Below are 25,529 nucleotides of genomic sequence, written 5' to 3'. Positions count from 1 at the left end.
AAAAGGCTTAAAAATCTCTGAAGCTGTCAGCTTTTCCAGGTGCACGGGTCCCTGTTGCTCAAGAACAAAGTGAAGACAAAATTGATCCTTGTTTTACTTTTTCATGCTGAAGTCTTGAGAGCTTGTTGATTTGTTTTGGCTTTTTCTTGTTGTTTTTTAAACTCTAATATATTCAAGATTAGGACTTTATGAAAACCCTATGCTTTCCCACAAAGCACCTGAATTCTGTACGCTTCCACGAGTGTGAATATTGAGAGCTGAAGTGATTAAGCTGAACTTGTTTATGCTTCTTCCTGTGGCTGCCAAGGAAACTTGTATCATGCTAGACTTCATCCTGTTGTGTTACTATACACACACACCTACTGACAACTTGAACTGGACTCAAATTTATACACACAGGCCTTGGCACAACAACAATACAACACCTAGAATTACATTTAGTGTCTGAAATACTAATAGGCTGCACGGTTATTCACAGACTGAAAGATTCTTTAGCATCTCCTATACACAAATGCCAAAATCTTCAGGAGACTTAACTGTATAGAAGAGTCAACTGAAAATATTACTTAACTTTTTTTTTTTTTTTTTAAATTAAAAGGTGTACCAGGGATTAGTGCTTTGATCCAAAAAGGCAAAAGTGAGAATTCCCAAATCTCCGCCTGTGTCTATGTCATTTGTGAAAAGAGAAGAGACTGGAGCAAAATGCCTTCTGCTAGCAAGTAGTGTAGTAAAAGGAACGAGACAAAAAACAGCTGTAGCAGTTCAAAACTCATCTAGCTCAGCATCTTAGAGCTGACAGCAGCTATAACAAGATGCCAACAGGAAAGTGTAAGATTAGGGAGAGCATATGTTGTTACTTTCCTAGTAGAGTCTCCAGTACTCCAGCTATCTATGACTCAGGCGTCCTGAGAAAAGCTTAGGACAAAGCCAAATGGAAAGGAAACACCTACCTGGAAAAGGAAGATACAAGCACAGCAGAGCACACATTTAACACCCACCCCCTCACTTCATATAAATCACATTTATTACTAGCTCTGCTTCATATTCACTTAACATCTACTCTGGATGTTGTAGCTGTGGTTAATGCCAGCAAGATTCCACATGTACTCACACTGCATCCTGGGAGGCGCCGTGCAGGAGCAGCAGCTCCACGATGGCCACGTGCCCGTTCCTGGCAGCGTCGTGGAGCGGGGAGTCGTTCTGGTAGCCCGTGGTGTTCACCAGCGCCCGGTGCTGCAGCAGCAGCTCCACCACCTCCCTGTGCCCGTGGTTACACGCCTCGTGCTGGGGGGGAAAAGCCACGGCAGGGAAACTCGGGTGAAACAGAATTCACAGAAGGACTCCTCTCACGGCAGTTCCACTTTCCAGCACTCTGCAGATGGCCAGGGAAGATAATGCAAGGCTACCACATTACACTCGTGACAGGAATTAACCTGGGAACCCAGCACTAACAAAAAGCCCTGAGAAAAACTGAACAAAGGCCAACTGTGTGCAAATTAGACTACAGGGAACAAAACCCCCCACCTTACAGGCTATCAGGAGTATTCTGCAGGAGAGGAAGAAGTCATGGTTGAAAAGAACCTTTTGTTTCTTTTCTGTAATTCTAGTAAGCAATTTTTTCACTCCACTACTTGATATATTTCCAAACCACTGAGGACATTAGGAACCCATTAAATACAAACATTGTTTGGAATTCATCATTTTCAAGTTATCGTAGCTGTATTTTCTGCATTTGCAGAGTCACAGGCTGATCGATTTCAGAGCCTGCCCTACACCCCAGCAAAGGAGAATTACACCTGGGCAGGTCAGTGCTTGCTAATGAATTCTTTTAACCTTGTTTATCATCACTTCTTCACTTTGCATAATTCTCTGTCACCTAAATGTGTGTGAAGGGAACTAAAATATGGGAGGGGAAAGGAGGGATGAAGTGAAATCTGATTAGCAGACAGATGAGAGAAAGAAGCCTTCAGCACTCACCAGTGGTGTCCAGCCAGCATTATCTTTGACATTGGGATCTGCCCCGTTTTTCAGCAGCTCCTCCACAGCTGCTAAGTCACCCTACACAGGAGAAAGCCATAGTTATGAGAAAGTAATGAAGAAAATACACAGATACAACACAAACTTCAGAGATGCCCAATTATAAATTTAGCTGCAATAAAAATGTAATGATATAAGCCTTTCATGTAGATATTGTCATGATAACAAAAGCTCAACTGATCTGGAGACCACACAATCATTGCTGTTCATTTAGAACCACCCACACATTTTACACAATTACATATTTCTAGACAAAAACAATGCATGTAACAGAGTTAATTTAAAATAAATGGAAAAGTTTGTGCTAATTGCAATCTGTCCACTACAGCCAACTGCAAGGATTAAAGTCAAGAACGTTTATTGAGAATTTCCTCGTCCTTCAGACTGGATTTTTTTCAAGCTCATCTAAATAACTGACTGAAAACATAGGTAAAATAAATTAATAAGCCTGACAAGCTTCTAGGAATTGGTTTTCCATGAAAAGAAAAGAGTTTTATTTAACACTGCAATTACTACTTTATGTTGACACTTTCTCTAACAGTTATCTACCAAACAATTTTAATTTGCTTTTTGGAAAAATGCTATATTCAGTTTTTACTGTGAGCAAGTAGGTGTGGAAAGGGTAGAAACTGGTGCAGAGGCTACGGAAAAGAGGCTGAATAGAGATGAGGCAAAGGAAGCAGAAGGGCAGAATTTGCAAATCAGAGGTTCTGACACCCTGAAAAGCAAAGTTGGTAATAAGATTGGAGCATATCCAGATGCAGCTATAAATAGGTAAGGAGCTCAGCTGTGGAAGGTGAGGCAAGGAGATCTCTGCAGTGCAGGCCTCAATTCTTATTATTTTAGGCAAAATCAAGTGTTTCAAGACAACTGCTGACACTTTGCCTAGGCCAGGGTACTGTGATCCCAAATGAAGATGCAAATATACAAACTGGTATGTAGCTCTTGCCAAGGCCAAATATACAATACAAAAAAAGATCTGAAGAAGAGAAATTTAATCCATTATATACATCAAGTTCAATGCCTTTAAGTTGTGGAAAGTCAAGAAATTTCTAGGTACTACTCACAGCATGCCTTAGAAAAGGTAAGAGAATATTAAATTAAGCTTTAAATACAATAAAAACAAACTTAATCCATTTTTGTTACCAAGAAGCACTTTGAAAAAACAGAACAGCTTTAATCTTCACTCTTTAAGTTAGAAAAAATGTTAAGACAGACTGCTCTGCAAAAATAAATCCAGCAAGCAACAACCGTAAACTCAAAATTCACAGAAATAATGCTGAGACTCACTGGCTTTACAACCATCAAGGAAATTAACACATCAGAGATAAATTTCATGCATTATATTCACAACCTGGATGTCCCAGCAAAATGTTACCTTTCAAAGCAATTAAGGGATTCTAGCAGCAGCATACTCTTTATGGTTGCAAGGTAACAGACATGCATCAAACCTGAGGAGTTATTCAGAGGCAGCCAAGACAACGCTCAGCATTAAGATCCTTCCCAACAGAGAGAACACACAATTAACTATAATGAGCGAGAGCTGAGCTTATCATTTAAAGTTCAGTTTGCAAACATGTACTGCAAGGGTTTGACATTTCAGGAGTACTGCTTTAAAGCAGGAAGCACAGCTAATAATTTGTGTGGGCATCAGATACTATCACAGCTTTTCAGATCAGTTATGTGAGCATTGATTTGTAAAACATCACTGTGGCTTTATCAAAGGAAACGTTGATGGTGTGGACACCAGGACTGACAACATCCACTGACTTAAATCCAGGCCCACGTCAGAATTGGAAAATTGGTGTTTTGCTGCTTACAGAAGACAAATATTGTCATCATGTCATCTGTAAATGGAACCTGCTCCCTACAACCAACTACTGAGCACTGAGAGTGACAGCAAGGAGGGAAAGCTGTCATGAGCTGCGCAGTGACTGGATGGGCGCTGCCAATCAGGATTACAAGAGAGATTTTAACAAAACAGCCAGGAGAATGTGCCTTTTGTGTCCTCAGAGGCTCTTCAGTCAGTCACCATAACGTGAACATTTAGCTAAAAAAAGCAGAAGACTCAATTTCAAGTCGCAAATCATTAACAGACATATTATCAAGTCCCTCCTGCAAGCAGGACCACAATCACAGAATCATTTTGGTTAGAAAAGACCTCTAAGATCATCAAATCCAACCACAGGTGCCTCTGAGCTTTGATTGGATCTTCCAGAGGCTGATAACAGGTTTAGATGACAAGTCAAGCCAAATAACTGCGATCCAAGGGTAAAAAAAAAAGTGTGTTTTCTTTTTTATATTGGCCACTTCTATCAAAGTTGATGGAATTACTAACATTTATAAGCTCATAAATGCTTTGCTAAACTCTAAACAAGAAAGAGTAAGCACCACGTAGGTGCAAGTCCCAGACACAAATATGTCAATTCCATGTCTTTCCTCCACAAGAGAGCAGAAGAAACTACACCTGTTAGTATGGAATGACTAATTCCAACATGCTGCATAAACACGTGATTTGACTAACGCCGAAATTAATTTTGTACATTTAGTTCCTTGAGTTTACTTGATGCAGCAAGAAAATCACCAGTCTCCACTAAGAAGCTATAACCAAGTGACACAAGGAGAGACCCTCTTGACTGTCTGCAGCAACAGAGGGGAAACGTTAAGTGGAAACACTTCTTGTTCAGAAAGGGAGAACAAGGCAAACACCAGCTAGAAAAATGCTCCTACCATTAAGAATTCACAGGCAAGTGTTTATTTTGAAATCTAATTATCAATGAAGGATTACATCCAGCTCTTGAAGAGGCAGGAGCTACTGCAGAATGCAGAATTATCCATTCAGAACAAACAAAGCTCAGGACATTTCATGCTCATAACAAAGCTCAGCTGTAGTGACAAGACAGTAAAGCCATGGGTCTGCTCTTCCTCGGCAACGCAGCTCACGGGAGCTCGGGAAGCCAGAGAAGCAGGAAAGGCGCTGGGGCCATCTGTTGGCAGACCTGGAGCCGGCAGTAGCTTAGACAGGGAAGAGCATTTACTCGGCTTTACAAGCACTTCCTCCTCCCAATGAGAATTTAGTTCCTGCAGCCACGGCTGGCTCAAGCCCAGAAAACTATCTCTGCTTAGCTTACACAAGGTTGTAGGGTTTTTCTTTTCCTTCTCCCTCAAGTCCCGATTTTATTACATATGGTTAAGAACTGCACGTGTCCTTTCAGTCACATTTTACAGGGTTTTTTTTTTCATTTTGCCCTTTACAATTTCCATTAATCACGGCATTTTTCACCAAAAAGTCAAATTATTAAATAAATGCGAACATATTCTACAAGAAAACCTATTCTACCAGTTAAAGAGAGAGATGCAAAGAATTAGGACAGTACATAAAGATGAAGCTAAAAACCTGTACCCCTTCAACCAAATACTTGCTCCTTCATTTACAAATTTAATCAAGCCACTTCAGTCTTCAGGTCAAGCAAATGAACCAAAAAAGCCACCTTTCAAACACAATGACATCTGCTCATTTAAGCTGGGGGGGGGGGGGGGGGGGGGAACTAGATTATTTACAACTCATAAATGGTCAAGGAAGACAAATATGAATTAAAGTGCTTTACAGGGACTGTGAACTCTTTCCAGGAACCTGCAAGTTCCTCACCTCAAAATCCTCCGAATTAATTCCCTACACAGCAGACCACTCCCTAATAATAAACATACAAGAAATTATGCTTAACCTTCAATAAAGAGAAAACATGCAAGAAGTTAACCTGCCTCAGAAACAAGACAAGTAACAACCAAGCATTACTGAAAAAGCAACGGTAATTTGTTTCCAAGCTTCCAAATCAGCACTTCGGAAGATGGACTGCTTTGACTCATGGCCAGTTTCCATATTCTCAAGTCCTGCATTTGAAACCATTGCACTATTTCATATTTGCCTTGACCTCATTTCTCCAGGAGGGGAGATGTTCTTCTGTGACACAGCTCTCAACCATGGCACACAAGAGATCCAGTACCAAAAGAAAGGAAGTTCCCAGATGATTAGGTCAGACACCTGAAAACAAGATTTAAAAGCCATCCTGATGCTGGCCATCACATGCTCACAAAACCACAACATCTTCTCTGCTCTCCTTCCTAATGTGTCGTTAACTGGTAATAAAGCAGTAAAAGGAGCACTCTCACGGGCTCAAGGAATTATCTCACAGTTATTTTACTGTGTTAATTATAAAGATCATGAAGAGTCCAGCACAGCAGGCTAGCCATGGGTGAAGCCTTTCTGTGAGCCCTCCCTAGAGTGGCAGCAAGGAGGGAAAGCCATCCTGAGCTGTCAAAACTAAAGGGTACCTGGGACAGGAGGTAGCCAAAACTAGTCCCAATACACCATCTCTCTCTTCAAACAAAGGAGATGCTCTGCATAGAGGCAAATTCTTCTTTCCTCAGAGCAGGAGCAATTCCCCATTTCCCTCTAACTTGAAGCACTAACAAGCCTTCTCCCAGCTCTTTCCCATCCACTCCCTGTAACAGTGCAGCTGCTGCCAAGATCCTCTGTCACCCTCCTGTGTTGCAGTTCACAGTCCCTCTCCCTGGAATCCATAGCGGCACAATCCCACTGTGCTCTGCCCCATCACCTCCCTTGGCAAAGCAGGAGAAGCACAGGCACTACCCAGACCTGAAATGCAGTGCCAAGGAACTGGGGGGTTCTTCTCTCCACAGAAGATTTAGGACTCCACACAAACTCGTTAAGTGGCGCTGTGCTGTGATTTAATTGCCATGGAAGAGCTGATCCTGTGAACAATTTGCTCTCTTCCTGTAAAAAACTCCCATGTGGAAGGGCTGTTGATTGGGCAATTTCCCACTAGTCTGGAATACTCAGAGTTGAATAGGTCACATTCTGTATTTTAACTAATTGGGATTTTACCTTTAATGACTCTGAAGATAAACACATCTGCTGTTTGCTACAAGAAGAGTCACATTTATTTTCATTTATTAGTTTAACTCAGCATTAGGTTCATCCACACTAGAACCTTTCTTGAGAACCATTTTGATTTCAGTAAAATAATAACTACTAGGAGTAGTAGTAAATGGGCTCAATCCCTCAGAATCATTAGAAACAGCACAACACTCTAACTTTTCATGCCTGCTAACATTGGGCATAATCTATTTTAAATAAGAAAAAAGGGAGAATTCAATTAGCTTCAATTAAAATCTGGGTATTAGACCCTAACAGCTAATGAAAATAATACAGATTTATTTTTATAATTCATGAAGTCTCAGAGAATTAGACTTCATTTTACTTTGGGGGAGGGTGGCAGCTACAAGTCTGTTTCCCTTTACACACATGGAAAAACATTACTGGCTGTGAAAATAACAAGAAAAAAAATTGCCTATAAAACGAAACTGGAAGAGAAATGCTTCTTTCAGAAACAGAAAAAAAAACCAGAACTAATTTGGAAAAAAAAAAAAACCAAAGAAAAATACCCCACAAAAAAACCCAACCAAACAAATCTAAACCCCACACTGAGAATATACAAAGGGCATAAAGCCTGGTATTTTCAAGAACAGTCTGAGAAAATACTTTTATCAGCTCCATACAGGGTTCCTGCAGGTTAAAAGATCATAACCGAGAGATCACTTCCCTCGTGTTATTTTAGTTCCATTTCAAAGCAAACTTTGGGATCACCCTGAAGCCCTACCTAGCTACACAAGCCTTTGCTAATGAGCACCTCAATGAATATGGAGCTGCTGGATAAAAACCACAGCAGAACTAATGAGGAACAGAAGCCATTTCCCATTTTAGCTCAATAATTATAAACATCAGAAGACAACACCAAAAGGAATTCACACACAGGACTGAAAAAGCCCATCCCACTGCCCACACTCCAGCTGGAAGTCAGCTTTTTTTTGGCTGTACCAACGGCAGTAAGGAGTGCCAGCAACACCACTGAACTTCGATAATCAAAACATGTTTATCCTTTTTGTCTACAGCATGAACTGTTTAATTTTTCCTCATTTATTTTCAAAATGCTTTGCAATGAAAAACCACCTTATTGGCATATCACCAATATGCCAATACTCCATGTCTCAACAAGCTGCAGGGGTGCTGTTTTCTTAGATGAAATACCTGCGTTCCAAAGAAGCATCAGGCATATTGCTGGAAACCATACCTGTGTGAAAACTTGCCAAGGCAGATCCATTTTTTTCAGAACCAGTCAGTCATGACTGTATTCATTACAAATCCCCAGAAAATCACAGAAGGGTAATTTGTAAACAGTGTTTTAATAAAGAGGAACATGCGGGACTTAGGACGAGAAGTAACAGGAGACCCCTCCTTCAAAGCTCTTGAGTCCTGTGAGGACAACATTTCATTTTCTCCCCCCTAATTCCATATTAATGACATCAAATACGAGATTTGAACTCGACTCAGCTCAGCTAACACTTCCATTTAAAAAGGTCTTGTGCAGCAGGAGTGGCTTATTAGAATGCCTTTGAAAGAGGACACAGTTATTTATCAAGAACAGCCTCTGTCTCACCAGAGAGAAATGCTGTATAAATGTCAGGTGCTTATGGAGCAATCAATGCTTCCAGTATATGCAGTTTATTAATCACACAGCATTTGTATTTTATGATTTAGCACAAAGTGCATTTAAATTGCCAGACCACAAACTCTTTGAAATGACCTCTCAGAAGGGAGCTGCCATGAGTGCATCTGACGAGTGGGACATGTTTTACCCAGCTTTTACAAAGCAATGGGCAAGGACAGCCCCTGCAAAGAGCAAAGCCATGAAGTTCTACCACACCAGGAACGGGTTAAGATAATAACAACATAATGAGTGTTAGGTGTCATTCCATGACTGACACTGACCTTACATAAAACTGAGAACATCCCAGCCCTGTCCCTTTCCTTCAGAGCATAGGGCTCAGCATGGGAATCACAGGGTGCACCACCTCACTCCCCTTGAGCCAACACTTGCATCAGGTGGTGGATCTCAAAGCTTACATAATAGTTAAATAATGTCTCACAGTTATCATTATGTAGATAACTCAGATCTTGTCCTGGCTGAGTTACCAGCTCAGACTGAACTGATCAAGATCAGAGATCTGAAACAGTTCCTAAACTCCTTATGACAAATCAGAGACAGCTTTCTGGCACACAAGGCCAAAACATTTAAATGCTTATCACTTCCTAGAACTCACAGGTATAACTGAAACTGTAATGCTTTGAGTTTCCAAGTATAATCATCTTTGATCATTCCAACAGTCATTTCTTTATGAAATCAGAGAATCAGATTGGAAACTTCCCAATAAACCTAGAAGAAAAAGATCACAAAATGAGATTTCCCTCCCCAAAACACAGTGTTCTAAAGTAACTGGTTTCCAGAATATTTTTAAAACAACATTGTCTTTGTAAACTTCTGTTTAAAGCTGAACTAGAAGATGATGGTCCTACCTTGATGGAAGCAACATGGAGCAAAGTCTCTCCCTTGTAATTCCTTCTGGCAATTGCGTTGCCACCAGGGGATTTCAACACAAAAGGACTGAGTGGTGTTGCTACTTGGCTGCAAGTCTTGGAAGTGGATGGGGTAGAAGGAGATTCTGAAAGTGAAGGACTGTTTATCACTTGAAGGGCTGCAGATCTTCTTGTCTTCATTCCGGTGTCAGTGAGATTGGATGCAGAGGAAGAAATCTGAACTGGTGTCTGGTGCTCCGTCACTGGGGAGATGGGGGAGCCCTGCAGTGACTCCTCTAAGCCATTGGCCTGCTTGCCTGACTTCCCAGGAACATCCCTCTCACTTCTCCTTGCTCTTTTAGACTGAGGAGTACCCTGAAGTCTGGATTGCTGCCTTCCACGTTTCAAAGGCATAACTGCTTTTTCTATTGAGAGTGTTGTCTCTGCAGCACAATATTTTTCCTTGCTATCTCGTGCAGAGCACACAACCTCACCACTATCTTTCTTCTCTGGGGATTCTGCCTGTGGTAGAACTTCCATATCTTCTGTATTGTTGCTGGAGTCAGCTTCCTTTACAGACTCCTGCTGAGGTCTTTCTTCAGGACTCTCTGGTTCTGGAGTGCACAGCACTACTGGCTGACTGCAGATGGTCACACACTTTTCCTTGGGAATCTTCTCCTCGACTCCTTTCTGCTCAGGTTTCTCTAAGTTCCACTCTTTGTTAATGTCTGCTAGATGTTTCTTTTTCATCTTCTTCCTCTGTCTCTGGGTTGGTCTTTTTGTCGGCTTGGAGGGCTTCTCTTGAGGAGGGGAAGGAAAGAAATCATAAACTGAAGATGTGTCTTGACCAAGGTCATTGCTTTTAGTCTCAGCCTGACTCCTCTTCACAACACATCGAATCTTCCTGCTTCTTGGACTAAACCACATTTTTATCTGTTCCTTCTTGCTCTTTTTTCCCAAGTCTGAGTCAGTCGGTGTGGATGTAACTTCTGCTGAATCTAAGTACATCAGGGAAGAGTAAAAATAATTATGGAGTACTCTTCAGAACCTCACAAAGCAAAAAAAAAAAAAAATCATAACAACAACTGCAGTAACTGATGAAGTGTTACTAAATACAATCTATGAGTGCTTTCATTCCTTCTGAGAAGACACATGTAGTGACTTTAAAAGCCCTGGCAAGGTCACATGCCACTCTGGAGCTCAGAGATCCCAGTGCAGCTACAGCTATCCATCAGGCAAGTGAGCATCCTGGCAGAGAAATTCCTCAGCAGCCTGGGTTCACAACACAGCACGTGCACAGAGGAGTTCCGGCCAGGTCAGAAAAGGACAGAAGTTGGTTCTCTCACTGAGTTTTCCTTGGAAATAGGTTTAACAAAGAGGCATGTGCATACACAAAAGAGCACAGAAACAATTTTCTAAAGAGATGTTACAGTTCATCTGAAGATGAAAAGGAAGAATAGCAAGCAAAAATAATATCCTTATAAAAATGTTGAGCATTGCTGAGAAATCTTGACTGATTCCACAGATACGGCAGATGAATCAGAGGAATATATAGGAAATCTGTAAGCAATCATGTCCTGTCATTTGCTCCTTTACCCCTTGGTAGTAAATAATTTCAAGGAAGCTAATCATTTTGATATCTCAAACATTTCTTTAAAAATATGCAGTGGAGCAATTTTATAAATCAATTTGTACAGCACATTACAAATCAATGACCAAGATGACGGAGGAATATCCTGTACTCCCAGCACATGAAATAACAGGTGAGAACAAGGACTATAAATACTGTCCTCAATGGCTTAACAATAAATTAAGGAGTATAAAGTGACCTCAAAGTTAGACACTAATTTAATTTGACAGGTCTTTTGACACAAAAGAACTATAGCAGATTTTGTACCAATTACTTCATGGGAACCCAAGTTATTTTAGGTTATTTGGACAAGTCCTCCAAAGTAAATGCACTACTCATTCCTTCTGTTGCCTCATACCTCAGGGACTACCACTCACAAAAGTCTTGGTGATTTATAGCAAGCAAACACAAAACCAATATGAATTTTGTTATTTCTATTTTTTTTCTGAAGCAGCACTAAGACCAAGATTAGAAGGGAGGGGAGGGTTTTAAGCATTCTTGGAATAAACTATACGAAGTCTCAATTATTAAAAGTGACAGACACTCACTGCAACAATCTATCACTTTCATTTCAGTGCATTAACTTTCTATGGATAATTTATTTTCTGCATACCTTCTCTTTTATTTTTGGTGTTAGTAACTACAGCCCATTTTTCACAGCAAGCTGGGATAAACTCTCAGCAGCAAACACACTGGTTCCAATCCCTTAGTCATAAAAAAAAGCATTTGAAACTCCACTTAAAAGAGAGCTGTGTAATTCAACAATTAAACAGACATTCACAGATTTCTTTTAAAGCAATATTGCAAAGTTAAATGTTTCCTTAGTCTTGATCCAATTACCCTACTTACTCCTTGAATTAAATCATGTTACATATTAGATTTAGCTAGAGGAATATGTAAGCCATCGGACCAAAAGTGTCATTAAGAATACAGCTTGAGGCTAGTTAATCAATCATTTAGGCATCTAAAGATAATCATCAAGTACAGAACTGCAGCTATTTGGTTTTCCTTTAAGGCTGGGCTTGGTGCAAACAAGAAAAAAAAAAACACTGAAATTGAGACCGAAATCTCAGAACTAGCTAGCCTTGAGATCATATCCAAACTCATTCTGACAATAACATCTAAAAAAACCAAGAGCTTGATTGCAAACAGATGCAAAATATAAAACACAAGTTACTATTTACTTGTCTTGCCTTCAGTGTTTACACAAACTAGCAGATTTCCTTGTAAAATATTTACCTTGCTAAAACTATCAGTCATCCCCAAGTAAAGAGAAAGAATAAAATCGGCTTGCAGAAGTAATTTGTACAATTTTACGATGGCCAGAATTCTTTTTGATGTGTATAGCACAGCAAGACTTTCAAGTCCAAGTGACAAATTCAATCAAAGGCACTGTCCTTCAGAAGTATGATCTGAAGCAGCATAACACAATGAAGCATTTACACTGGATGTACCACTTCTGGCAGCAGGAAAGCCTGCGAAAAAGCCACCACAAGGCTTCCTGAACTGATCTGTTCATAATTGGTTGCTCAGCAGGGACTTACTAGTCAGGTTATTAAGACACTGCTGAAAGTGTAACAACGTGCCAAATAAATACTTTCCCAGGATTATTTTTCCTCACCTGCAACGACTTGAGGTGTAAGAGAGCATGTTGCACGTTTTAGAACACGGAGGCACTCGTGGACATGATTAAAAGATCCCCGTATCCTGACAAGGAGACCCACCCCATCCAGAGGCCAGTCCTGCACACCCAGGGCATCTCCACAGCCTGCTGGGGAGGAAACTGCATTTTTATTAATTTTCTGGTTTTTCTTAGACTCTGCTACCCCTTCCTCCATTTCTGAAGTGTACAAGGCAGGGAGCAAAAGTAATCTGGACAAACGGCCAATCCACCTTTCCTGAAAATCGAATCTTTTGATGGACCGAGAGCTGTGAGAGGGAGAAAGAAAGAGGGGAGACCCAGTGCCAAGAAGCTGAAAGGAAGTTCTTATGGTTTAATATGTAAATGTTAATTTATATAAAGAGGCTATTATCTGGTGGCTAAGTTCATTCTGTTAAAGTACCTTCAGAGAAAATTGCTGACAATAAAATCAATCCCAATGAATTCTCTGCTGTCTCCAAGTTTCAAGCCAGAGCTCAGATCTCAACAGGATTGAAAAAAAACCACTATTATGATTTTGATTTAATTATCTTTTTAATACATAAGTATCCTCCCAAAAATTTTTAGAGATGTATTTAGACAAGGTGAATCAGTAGAGCATGCCTTACTAATCCTAGATTTTAAAAATCTGTAATGGCATAAAGAGCATCCACAATAACAGTAATAGAATCAGCCTATAATAAATGCAGTAAATTTAGTCTCCATTACCTATTAAATGTAACATTCAGATACACAATATAGTAACTGAATTATTTCTAAATTAGAGTTATTTGCACATAATAAGCCCAAGTTTCTCAATGCTGACATTTAATAGAGTTGGATTTCTTAAGTGTCAAAAGGGTTGAAAGTACACAAAAACACTAGGAGATAGTCAGTGCCTTGCAACTAGAGCTCCCTCTCCAAATTCTGCTGTAGTGCAATAGCAGGCTAGTGCAGGGGGGAAAAAAGGAGCAATTAGGAAATGTGGTTTAGCTATCATTAATCTGCATCAAAGGAATATAATGATGCACATTGTGTGCCTTTCAAATTATTCTCTATTACGGGTTTCAGAACAGAAGTTGAGAATCTCTTTGACAAACTAGTCCCTTATTAAAAATCAAAGGGAAGCGCTTTGGTACCATCTGTGCAACATTAGTGCCTTCGCTGAAGAATGATTATTTTGCAAGTTAAGTATTCAACACCGAGGGGGAAAGGGAGAAATTCCAGCTATTCAAAACCTCACCTTTAGATATTACGAAAAATGTCATAGCATCCACGAAATGCTGTGTTATCTGTTAAAACAGGAGTGCAACATCTTTTTGTCCAGTAAATGTGAAACAAAGTCATGATACTATAAAGGCTGATTGAAAGTTGATCTCTCTGACTGTCCACCAGCATCAGCACGAGCTTAGGAAGCTCTGACCAACACCTGCAAGGTGTAGCCCTGCATGAGAAGGGAGGAAGACTTTCTGTTTGATGTGTTAAGAGTGAAGCAGATTTCTACAAAGAATAAGGTAAAATTGACCGTAAATGGTTGGTGATGGTTCTGAAAATTTACAGCAATCTCTTCTTTTTAAAGAACATTACACAGGAAAGTCTGCCTAAGTATTTAGAACTTCCTTCAAAATGATCACTGTAAATCAACATCTCTCGTGTTTTATATACACTATGCCCATGATTCAACAAGCTCTCACTAATTACCCACCTGTGAACCCCATCATCAGTTCTCAAGATGTCTTGGACTGCAACATTAGAGCTAAAGAGTTTGAGCTGCAGACATCCCCATCTGTGGTGCCTTCCAGCCAGCTTCCCATTACCCTTCGGAAGGTGCAACACCGGGCAGGAAATGGTCAGGCAGCTCTCCTCACCTTGCCACGGACTAAGGATATAAAATCTCTAACAAGTGAATTAATTTGGAGGCTCAGCATTTCCTACCTATAGCTTGAATTTTCCACCTATAATTTGCATTTTCTAGCCAGTTTCAGGTTTGTTGTCTGTCAATTCATTTTCAGTCACCCCAGGAGTGTCATTTGCTGTGTTTCCCTCTAATTTAAAAGGGAAGTAGTAGCTATTTTGTGCAGTCTTTCCTGAATTATTTGCTGCTGCTTCTTACAATGCACATGCTGTTTGGCAAAAGCTATTCTTATCCCAATGGAATACAAAGTGAGATCCCTCTCACGTCTACTGTGGAACCTCAGGGTACAGAGATTTTGTATTTGAAATAGTCAGTGTGAGCTCAACCCTATCCTTTTCAGTCGCAGCAGTTCTGTGGGGTTTTTTAAAAGAAAAACACACAACTTGCTGCATGCACTAGCTCTGTCAGAGACTAAAACAATGAGTAGTAGGATGCACTTAGAAATTTCAGTGTCAACAAGGATCTCAAACAGAAGACTTAAGAGAAGCCACAACTGTCTCAAAACAAGGCATACACAGCAAATATGCAAAAGGGACATAAAACAAATATATGGAAATATTCTTTTTTTCAACTGCTTCTCTTCCTTTCCTGCACTGAAAGATTGATTTTTCGGTCTATTTCCTTTACTTGAACATAAAGTACTATTTCTGACCTTCTAACACAAAAGAGAAGAAAATATTGTTGACAGAAGTACAGTGCTGTAGGAATATGAAAGAAAGTCCTTAACAAGAGAAAAGAACCCGCGATTCTCCAAGTTAAGTTCAAGGCAGAACTTAATGTATCCAGACATCCATGGGAGGTGACGGATTTGCCAGAGATGAGGGACAAAACAACCTAAAGAAATTGCTCTCAAAATCTCTAAAGCTACAAAATGCTGTGATTTTCAACCATACTTTTTTTTTTTCCTTTTCAACACATTGCAGTTGTTCTTAGAGGTGTGCTCATTTACTTACGAATTCAAGCCATTCCTGAGAGTGAACTGTTAACCAGCTCAGGAGGTTTTTCTCCTAACCTCAGTATCAAATATCCAAAAAGCCACTGTACTAATCCTTAGCACACTGCAAAGATTACAAGTGACAGAAAGGCACCTCCTGAATCATTTAATATACAACACTCTTGTAAACTTCTATTCTGTGTCTGCTTTTAAGTCAGAACAAGGGATGATAAAAAGAACCTCATTTAGTTCTGCAGCCTAGCCACACCATGAAGACTTTATTTTAGAAGAACTATGGGATTAAATGTATTATTCAATTTTCAGTACAGTTAAACATCAGACCAATTTTTTTAAGAATTAATCCATCTCTAAGAGTTCTCCAAAACATCTAAACAGTATCAATAATGCTCCCATGTTGTATTTTAAATGCTTTATTTATAACATTACAAATAGTTCCTCTCAGAATGATTCTCTTCCAAGTGTGCTTTTAAAAGCCTTCATCACTTAAAATCTTTCCCTGAAATCCTATTTAAGCCATCGTCTGTTTTCTATGCTCCAGAAGATTTAATCACCATAAGATTTTATATCTATATAAAATGTATTCCTTTACATTTGGACACAGGCTTCCAGCCTCCTCATTTAAAATGCATTTTGGTGTCAATAAAGAACTATTCCATAAGTGAATGAAGGTGCCGATGGGATTAGACATAGAAAAAGAATCTTTAATTTAGACAAACATATTAGGAATCAACAATGAAGGAAAAGTTACCTATTCTGTATCTGACAACTAAATGAATGTTTTCTAAAACTTGGTGTTACATAAATGCTCCTCTCTGAGCTTGCAGAAGAAACACACAATCACCTACGCTTATTTCACTACAGTTTTTCCTACTTTGACAAACAGCCTAAAATTCGACAGAGATGAATTCCCAGAGTACGTTCTCTGCAATCTTCTAGCACAGTCAGCAATGACAAAGCTTCACTGCAGTAGACTAGCTGATTGTTAGGGACCAGAAAATAAATGAATTACGACTTGCTTCCTTCCCTTTTTAGGCAAGGACCATAGATAATTTTTCCCACGTGCAAAAACCCTAAACTGAAAATTACTGGGACAGCAGGCACGACTCAGTGCACAGAAACCCAAGAGGCAGGAGAAGAGCTGCATTAATTCTTTAATAGGACCCCCCTAACACAATGCAGAACATTACACACTGGGGCTCCCATAGGATATGACAACCCGTGCCCCTGGTTTGTGCCACGTGACTTGGCAATCTCTCCCACTTTCATCTAATTTTGGAAGACGGATTCTAATGAATTATGGACTAACCCGCTCATGCGGATTTCTTAGTAAAACAGACTCAAAGAACGAGCAATCCATATAGACAGTTCTCTTCAAATCAAATTTTCCAAACATGATTTGGAACAGCCTCTCGGAATTTTAAGCAGGGCTGCACTGCTCATTCCCTGTAAAGCCTGGGAGATGGAATGGAGCAGCCTGGACTCTGCAGCCACCAGGGATCCAGGTGAGTCTCACCTGAGGCGTCGGCGCCCAGGAGCTGCCGCAGCTTGCTGCAGAGCTGGATCATGTTATCCAGCTGCCGGTTGATCTGTGCGTCCTGCACCCAGGCTGGCACGTGGCACACGGGGCACTCGGTGCCAACACAGTCACCCACGCAGGATCTGAAAGGCAAATGGAAAATCATTATCCCGTGTAAGTTATCTACTGTAGCCGCCCATCAACCGTTTCTCAGCCAAGCGCTCAGCGAGAATCTCTTATTTTAGCACTGACAATCCGCTGTTGTAAAGCCCACACAAGTTAGTCACAAATGCAGGACAGGACATATCTATCATGGCAAGTGACAAGCCGAACATAATTAAGCAACCCACTTCCAGAGCCTCATCAGGACACCGTCATGAAAAACAGGGTGCCTTGTGACTTCCACTCATAAGCCAATCCAAATTTTCAAAAGCTCCACTGCTGTTTGTCTCCAAGTAACAATTAGGCTCAAACAGTTAAAACTACACATTCCTACACATCTGCTATTCTGCAGCCTTCCATTTTTAAACAAGTGCCAGAAAGCCAACCCATAGTAAACCACCATTTCCACTTTCTCCTAGTTAAAATTTGCTTGATGCTGTGAAGAAGTTTCACCTGTGTGAACACGTCTCTCTATGAAGTCCCACGAGGATCTCTAGGTGCTCAGAGTATTTTATCACTGCTGTCTTTCAGAGCACTTATGTCAGATGATCATGGTGGGATGGGTGGGGAAACAGATTTACTCAGTAATACTACTGTCCCCATATCAGCCTGAAAGCTTTTATTCTTTTGATTAGGCCAGTGAGAAGACCTTATGATTTGCCACCTGAACTGCAACATTCAAGGGCCATTGTTATGTCTCGTCTCCAATCTATCCTATTAAATACAGGTTATAGTTTCACATAGCCAAGAGTGAATTAATTTCCAAAGTCTCACTACTCATGTAAAAATTGCTGCCTAGGTGTGTTTTGTGCTTTAAACAGGCAAAGGCCCTCGTGGCTGAGGCACTGCTGTGTTTGGGAGACTGAAGCACAGCTCTTGGCTCCAACATATTCTAGATATTGACAAATCACTTGGAGCAAAGGGAAGGGCCAACCAGGTCTCCTCTAGGGAAGCTGGCCTCAGGTTTCCCACCCCTGTAAATGGCACTGCAAAGGAAATGCAGAATGGCTTTTATACCACAACATGTCTTAATTACATGTAGCTGTTGGGGTTTTGTAGTCAACTGATAATGACTGCAGGTAACCTAGCACAGCTACTCCAATAAAACTGCAGAAACTGATCTTGATAAATATCCCTGTCCATAACAAAACCATGGCGAGGGAGAACCCGTTGTTTCATGTGTGACCTGAGTTCTGCAGTTCATTAGTTTCACACATTTCACTTCATATTTCAGAAGCCAGCTCCGGCCATTTGCCCCAACCCTCCCTGGGTGTGTTAATAAACGTCTGTCTTCAGCAGGGGACCAGAATCACTCCACATCAGAGTACTGCAGACTGGCTCCGTGCCCTACCTAATTTGCTTCTAAACAAATTAATCTGAATTTCCTTAGGTTTATTTTAAAAAATAGCCACTGCCCAAGACTCAGTCATCAAAGGACAGATGAAATGCTGCTAAAAGGTCAGGCATACAAAGAAGAAAAGATCAAGCACAAACAATAACTCAGATAATAGCAAATAAACTCATTTTTCTGGAGCAAGAAATAGCTGCTAATGAGTGCTCATAACTACTGTTAGCTATTCTTTCCAGCCTCATCAATACAAACTGCATTGTCTTCTTGATGTGTGGAAAATTTTTCATAAAAACCCCACAAAACTTCAACAAACTGGGTGTTTGAAACCTGCCACCCAGAATACATCAGGGGTTATCCAAAATAAAACCACAAGGCCTTAGATGCCCAACACCCAAACAATTATATTTATTAAGCCACATGTTCATACTTAAAAATAACTTGTACAAGCTCTTGGGAGATATTTAACCAAGTAATCTGCAGACAGGTCATATAAATGAAACAAAGAATTTTAAAAATCCCTTTAGACAGCAGAACCATAGAGTGGTTCAGCTTGGAAGGGGGACCTTAAAGCCCACCTCATTCCACCTTCTGCCATGGGCAGGGACACCTTCCACTATCCCAGGTTGCTCCAAGCCCTGTCCAACCTGGCCTTGGACACTTCCAGGAATGGGGCAGCCATTTCTCTGGGCAACCTGTGCCAGGGCCTCATACCCTCTCACAGGGAAGAATTTCTTTCTAATATCCAATGTAAACCTCTCTTTCAATTTGAAGCCATTCCCCCTTGTCTCATCCCTACGTGCCCATGTAAAAGGTCCCTCTTCAAGAATCTTCTACAGCAATTAATAGCCACAGCTAGGAAAGAACACACATGTCTGGAGAGAAATAAATCATTTGTGCATCTTTAAATACATCCATACTAGGGGAAGAGATGCTGAGGGCATCTGTGCCATAATCAGTTACTCCTTAATAAAAAGCAAGGAAATATTCTGCTTGTATTTTACCCTTCAGGCCTTCACCACTGTAAACTCCTATGAGATAAGTGCAGCTGAAGACAGGGAGGGGATACACATCCATGAGGGAGGAGGGGAGGGTTTTCCTCAACTTTCATTGACACAGTGACTTGTAGATTAACAGGAAGCAAAGCTGAGTATCTATGCTGGCTTACAAGCAGAGGTTAGAAAGCATCCCTCCTCTCCACCCTAACAAAGGTGGGATTTTATCAGACTGCTTACACCTGTGCTGTGCAGAGAAACTGTTTAAAACACAGAGCGGACCTTTTAACTCCCCCCGTTTGCATGTGCATGCCGTGAAGAGCAGCGACACACAGGGCAGCCACAAGCTTCCACCACCTCACCCAAATGCGATTCTGGGGCACAAAGATTTCAGCCTCTGCCTGTACTGACGATGCAGTGAGTTGTCCTACGACAGGCAACGTGACCACCACCCCCTCTGAAATGCCCTGTTGGCCGAATGTTTCTAATTTAAGTCAGTTTTTTGAAGCACTCAGATTATTTGACCAACTCTAAGCAGAGGTAATCCTGCCTATCCCAACGTGTTTGGATGCGCATGAAAACAGGAACAGATGCAGATCTGAAGGAGCAAAGTCTTGGTAGAAGGCCAAACCAACAAGCACCACTCAACCCTCTGGGGCAGAGGAAAAGCCCCTTGGAAACAGGAAACACCTTTGCAAGCTGCTCTTTTTTCTTCATGTGAGGAGAAAGAGAAAGGAGTTGAGGATGATGAGAACTGCAAGTTGCTCTGGAATTCTACTCCACTACAAAGCCGACAATTCCCTCCATCAGACTGAGGGTTCCCTTCACACCTGGCCAGCATCCTGAAGCCTAAATCAGCATTCCGGGAGGAGACCCACAGGGGAACAGCAGCTCCCGCTTTCCTCTCCTCCTCAGTCCCCCGGAGAGCCAGAAGGCACCACCGGTGCCCACTTTCCCGTCCTTTCTCCACAGCACGGCGGCGAGGGGGGCGGCGGCGGGCGAGCCCCAGTACTTACAGGCAGAAGACGTGCTCGCACTGCCCCAGGGACACGGGCTCCCGCAGGACGCCGGCGCTGTGGGCAGAGGAAGGAGAAACGCGGCACTTTTAACACGCGCGGCCACACGGCAGGAGGCGTGGGGGAAAACGGCGGGGGGAAGGGGGAAGGAGGACATCCATTACCAGCGGGAGCAGCTCAGCGCCCTCTCCAGCCGCCCCAGCGCGGCGCGGGTGTGGGACCAGGGGTGCCCGGGCGGCGCCATGGAGGGGGCGGCGGGGCGTAGGGGGCTGCCCGGGGCCGGCTGGTTGCCCGAGCGTCCGCGCAGCGCCTCCCTCATGGCTTCCCTCAGCAGCTCCTTAGCGCTTCCCGCCGCCGCTCCGAATCCCCCGCCCGCCGCCACCGCGCAGGCGCCGGAACCGCGCGCGCGCTCCCCGCCCTCAGCGTTTCCCGCGCTCCGGGAGCGGGGCGGGGCCGCCCGTGAGGGGCGGGCTGGGGAAATGGCGGGCTGGGCGAAATTCGGGGCGGAGATCGCAGAAACACAGGGTCAGTTAGGGTGTGGTAGGAAAAACGGGTGCTAACGTCTTCACGTACGACTCGATGGGTGGGGGTCTTCAGTAATAATGGGAAAAATAGGCTGTTAATGTCTTCAAGAATGACTAAGTCTGAAAAAATGGCTTCAGAGTCTTGAGGAAAAATGGGTCTTTTTGTCTCTAGGAGCATCAAACTGCGCAAGTTTGTTACAGAACCCAGACAGTTTAAACTTCTGAATGTTAGGGTAATAGGAGAAACGGGTCTGCACAAGCCTATTGCAGAACCCAGAGCGTCTGAACTTCCAAACTTTAGGGGCAAATGGCCTACGTGTTCAACGGGGAATATGTAGTAGCCTTTTTGGAAAGGCTGTACCTTCCTCGTACCTCAGCTGACGGGGAAAGGAAAAGGGCAACATATGGCCAGGAGTTAAGGATAAAAGGAGGCTGCGTCCTCTGAAACCCCACGCGGGTATGTGCCAGTGGACTCTCCCCCTTTATTTGAATAAAGTTGCAGGACTCCCTGTCTCCTTTATGCACACTGGCTTTTCACAGTGTGATTTTCCACACAGGTGGAAAAGACCTCTGAGACCATCGAGCTCAACCTGTAACCGATCCCCACTGTGTAAACCAGAGCGGAGCACTGAGTGCCACGTCCAGTCATTCCTTGAACACCCCCAGGGACAGCGACTCCACCATCTCCCTGGGCAGCCCCTCCCAATGTCTAATCACGTGAAGAAATTCTTCTGATGTCCAACCTGAACCTCCCCTGGTGCAGCTTGAAGCCATTTCCTCTTGTCCCTTCCCTTGTTCCCTGGGAGCTGAGCCTGACCCCCCCGGCTGCCCCCTCCTGTCAGGGAGTTGTGCAGAGCCAGAATGTCTCCCCTGAGCCTCCTTTGCTCCAGGCTGAGCGCCCCCAACTCCCTCAGCCATTCCTGGTGCTCCAGACCCTCCCCCAGATCCACTGCCCTTCTTTTGATCTGCTCCAGCCTCTCAATGTCCATGGTGTCCTGAAGTGCCCAGAACCAGACACAAATGCATGAGGTGTGGCCTCACCAGTGCCCAGCATGGGGGAAAAATCACTTCCCTGGTCCTGTGGCCACACTATTCCTGATACAGGCCAGGTGCCATTGGCCTTCTTGCCTACCTGGGCTTATGTTCAGCCACTGCCACTGGCATCCCCAGACCTTTTCCCAGCTTTCCAGCCCCTCTGCCCCAGCCTGGAGCTGCAGGGCACTACTGAGGCCAAAGTGCAGGACCCACTTGGCCTTGTTGAACCTCGTGCTGTTGGTCTCAGCCCATCTTGATACCACAACAGCATCCGAATCGATCACATACCCAAACCTGATGCTCCTACATGCGTCTTTCCAGTGTTTGTGTATCTATAACAAACATGTCTAACACTGCATAAATATCCCCTATGCAAAGAGGGCCTGAGACAGGTGGGTGGTCACGGCATCGTGGTGCTGAGGGCACCCACCCCTCATGTCTGGCACCCAGCCCAGGCACGGCGCCTGCCCCATGCCAATGCTATTCCACCCTGACTTTAAACATTTCATTTTCTTCCCCCTCTCTTCTGCCCATTCCTCAGCTTCCTCTGACAGAGATACCTAACCAGTCACCATTATTTCGGGTTTCCAGGGTGGATTTTCCCTCAGCCTGTATGTCCTGCAGCACCCCAGGCTTCAGTCCAATCTCCCACTTTTGCAGGCTGATGTTTTTTAGGTGGTACCTCCACAGAGATGCAGCCCCCGCCATCCCTCTATAGCATAATTACTGGAGCACATAAAGCAGTTATAGCAGGAATTTATCACTTTCAGGTAGAAATACTCCTGGCCAAGTAAAAGATAGAGCAGGAATGCCAGGAGCAATTTATAACAGGCTTACTGACATTTCACGTGGAGAAGCTCCGCCAGTGAATAAGCATCAAGCCATAAATCTCGGACAAAACATGATTAAAGTGAGCAAGTTATTCTTTGAGAGAACTTCATCATAAAACAACATGGCGGTGTGGAGCTGCAAAATTTGGTTGGTGATAGTCATAGGAAACAGACATCAGGGGGGTGTCCCAGCCTTACCGTATCTAGACAGAGGGAGTTCTGCTTAAATGGGTGTTAAATCAGGGCTGGAGGTATTTCTTAATAAGTTATTAATGTCTTCTAAGAGGGTGGTTCTCCAGTTTTCAAGTGTCACACTCCTCTGCTTTCGTAGCTGGTTCCCACCATGGCTCCTGAACGCCAGGGATGGTTTAGATTGGGAATTTTTTTTTCTTTACTTATGGAAGGCTAAATATTTATCTTTTTTACTAATATGAGCCAAAGGTGCAGGGAAGCGAGGTCCACATGGGATGTGGAATTGTGAAATCTCTCAGCTCGTTGGATCTGAGAACATTTGCTGCTGTTGTCTGGGGCAAGCTGACACATCACAAGGTGAAGCAGCATCATGCTCTCTGCATTCATGATAACTCCTAATCCCTGTCCGTGAGAGAGGAATCCATGGAGGGGCTGGAAAGTCAAACAGCAGCCTTTGAAGCTGACACTGTCCTCACAGAACCAGGGCCAGGGCGGGATGGGTGCCGGCCCCCCGATCCTCACACGCCTCGTGTCCCCGGCGCAGCGTGGGACTGTTCGCTGCCATCGACAGCGCAGGAGCTGCATCGGCGCGCCCGGATCCCGCTGTGGAAAGTGTGGCTGTGTCTCTGTAATGGGCTGTTGTTCGCTGGAGCTCAGGGAAGCCCCGCTGCGTTAATAACACGGCGCGGTGTCCCCTCTGCCGACAGCCCGACACCCCCGGCGGCGCGGATCCGCCAGGGAAGCGGCGCTGGGGAAAGAACAGTAGCCACGGAGGCGAGCGTGGAAGTGCAACAAAAACCCCTTTGTGTTAAAAGCACACCTTGTAAGGGACACGTGGAGGTGTCGGATGCTCGCGGGCAGCAGGCGGGCTCGGATGTGTGTCTGTCAGGGTCTGACTGCAGCGAGCTGCTTCAGGGCACAGCATCCTCCTTGCCTGTCTTGGGGGAGGGAAAGGGGCAGGCACAGGTGCCCTGAGCCTGTGCTGCCCGAGGAGGACCTTGTCCCCAAGCCCTGCAAGCTGGGGGACTGGCATGTCCCACGGTGCCTCTTCCCATCCTGTGTGCATGCACCAGCACACCTGGATGCAGGAGGGGGATGACAGTAAGGGACACAGCTGGACAAGGCACCCTCACCCCTTTCCTCGGGCTGCAGGGGATGGAGCTGGGGCAGGGACCTGCTCCTCACGTTGCCAGAATCAGGATAAACTCACAAAATAAGCTAAGCCTGCCATTTTTCCCTTAGAAATGAAGAGTTGCCAGGTGCAACCTTAACATCCTACTCCCTCTTACTTGGCTGTTGTGTGCTAATCCTGTGCTCCAAAAACCCAGCTCCCAGCATCTCCCAGTCCACCAGGGATCCTGAAAGATGGCAAAAGGCTCACTGCTGAGATGAAACTTTAACACAATTTGAAGCACTCAGAGCAGGTTACAAACAACACTTGATCCATAGATCTCTTGAGTCAACCTGGCATTTATGTTCGCAAAATATGAGATGCCGATATATACTGTATAGGACAGTAAACCAGATAAGTGCCTCCTCTTCCTTTCCTCCAGCTGAAATATGGTTAGTGTCTCTCTCAATAAATCCACAGATGCTCGCATAGTTTCCATTGTGCTGAGACATTATGTGGGAATTTACAAACATTTACAACTAAGTTAAACTGAGGCAAAGCACTGCCCTGGGCAGCCTGCATCTAACAAATACTTGCGTTCAAGAAAGATGTAAAAGTCACAAATGATTCATTTTCCTTAATTTTATAAAGGTTAAGGAGCTGGCGCTCTTGGAAATCTAAGAAATGTCTTCTTCAGCAGTGAATTACTGCAACCAATTGGACAGTCAGAAGCAAAAAAAGTGATGTGGGGAACAGAGGGAAGCAAGAAATATATCTCTAAATTTGGTTTATGCAGTATTTAAAGTACAAGTAAAGCCATTCCAGGCGGTATAAGGCCCGCACACTTTAAAATAAATTTGTCACATGACAGAGAGCCAGTAAAAGGGTTTCAGCAGTGGTGTGATATAGTGAGGCAGAGGCATTTGGTGCGTGCATGAATCAGCAGCTCCGTGCCCCGCTGAGGCAAGGCTCATCCTCACCATGCTGGACTGGAAATGTGATTTCCAAACAATGCCGAGCTCCGGAGCCAAACCCGTGCTGAAGGATGGCTCGGCTGCCTGGCTGACGAGGAAGGTAAAAAATCCTCGTCGACCTCGTGCTTCGTTTCAAAGAATTGCCCATCTGGTAAAGACTTTTTTATGGAAATACACTGCTACCTGATATTTTATTCATTTAGTGAAGTTCCCCA

General features: G+C 43.3%; 1 protein-coding gene across 1 annotated transcript in view; it reads right to left on the bottom strand.

Annotated features, from left to right (window-relative positions):
• The window catches only part of BARD1 (BRCA1 associated RING domain 1), a 40,737-nt gene extending 19,718 nt beyond the window's left edge, over nt 1-21,019 (bottom strand). The window contains exons 1-6 of the mRNA XM_032115062.1: nt 20,813-21,019; nt 20,649-20,705; nt 17,125-17,270; nt 9,473-10,470; nt 1,978-2,058; nt 1,112-1,284 (exon numbers count right to left, since the gene is read on the bottom strand). Of these exons, the coding sequence (XP_031970953.1) occupies nt 1,112-1,284; nt 1,978-2,058; nt 9,473-10,470; nt 17,125-17,270; nt 20,649-20,705; nt 20,813-20,967 (1,610 nt within the window). The 5' untranslated portion in view covers nt 20,968-21,019. The remainder of the gene's footprint in view (nt 1-1,111; nt 1,285-1,977; nt 2,059-9,472; nt 10,471-17,124; nt 17,271-20,648; nt 20,706-20,812) is intronic.
• Between the last annotated feature and the right edge of the window lie 4,510 nt (nt 21,020-25,529).

Source organism: Corvus moneduloides, chromosome 7 (assembly GCF_009650955.1).
Source record: "Corvus moneduloides isolate bCorMon1 chromosome 7, bCorMon1.pri, whole genome shotgun sequence".
NCBI lineage: Eukaryota > Metazoa > Chordata > Aves > Passeriformes > Corvidae > Corvus > Corvus moneduloides.
The sequence above is the reverse complement of the archived record's forward strand: the minus strand, read 5'-3'. Positions and strand labels throughout refer to the sequence as shown.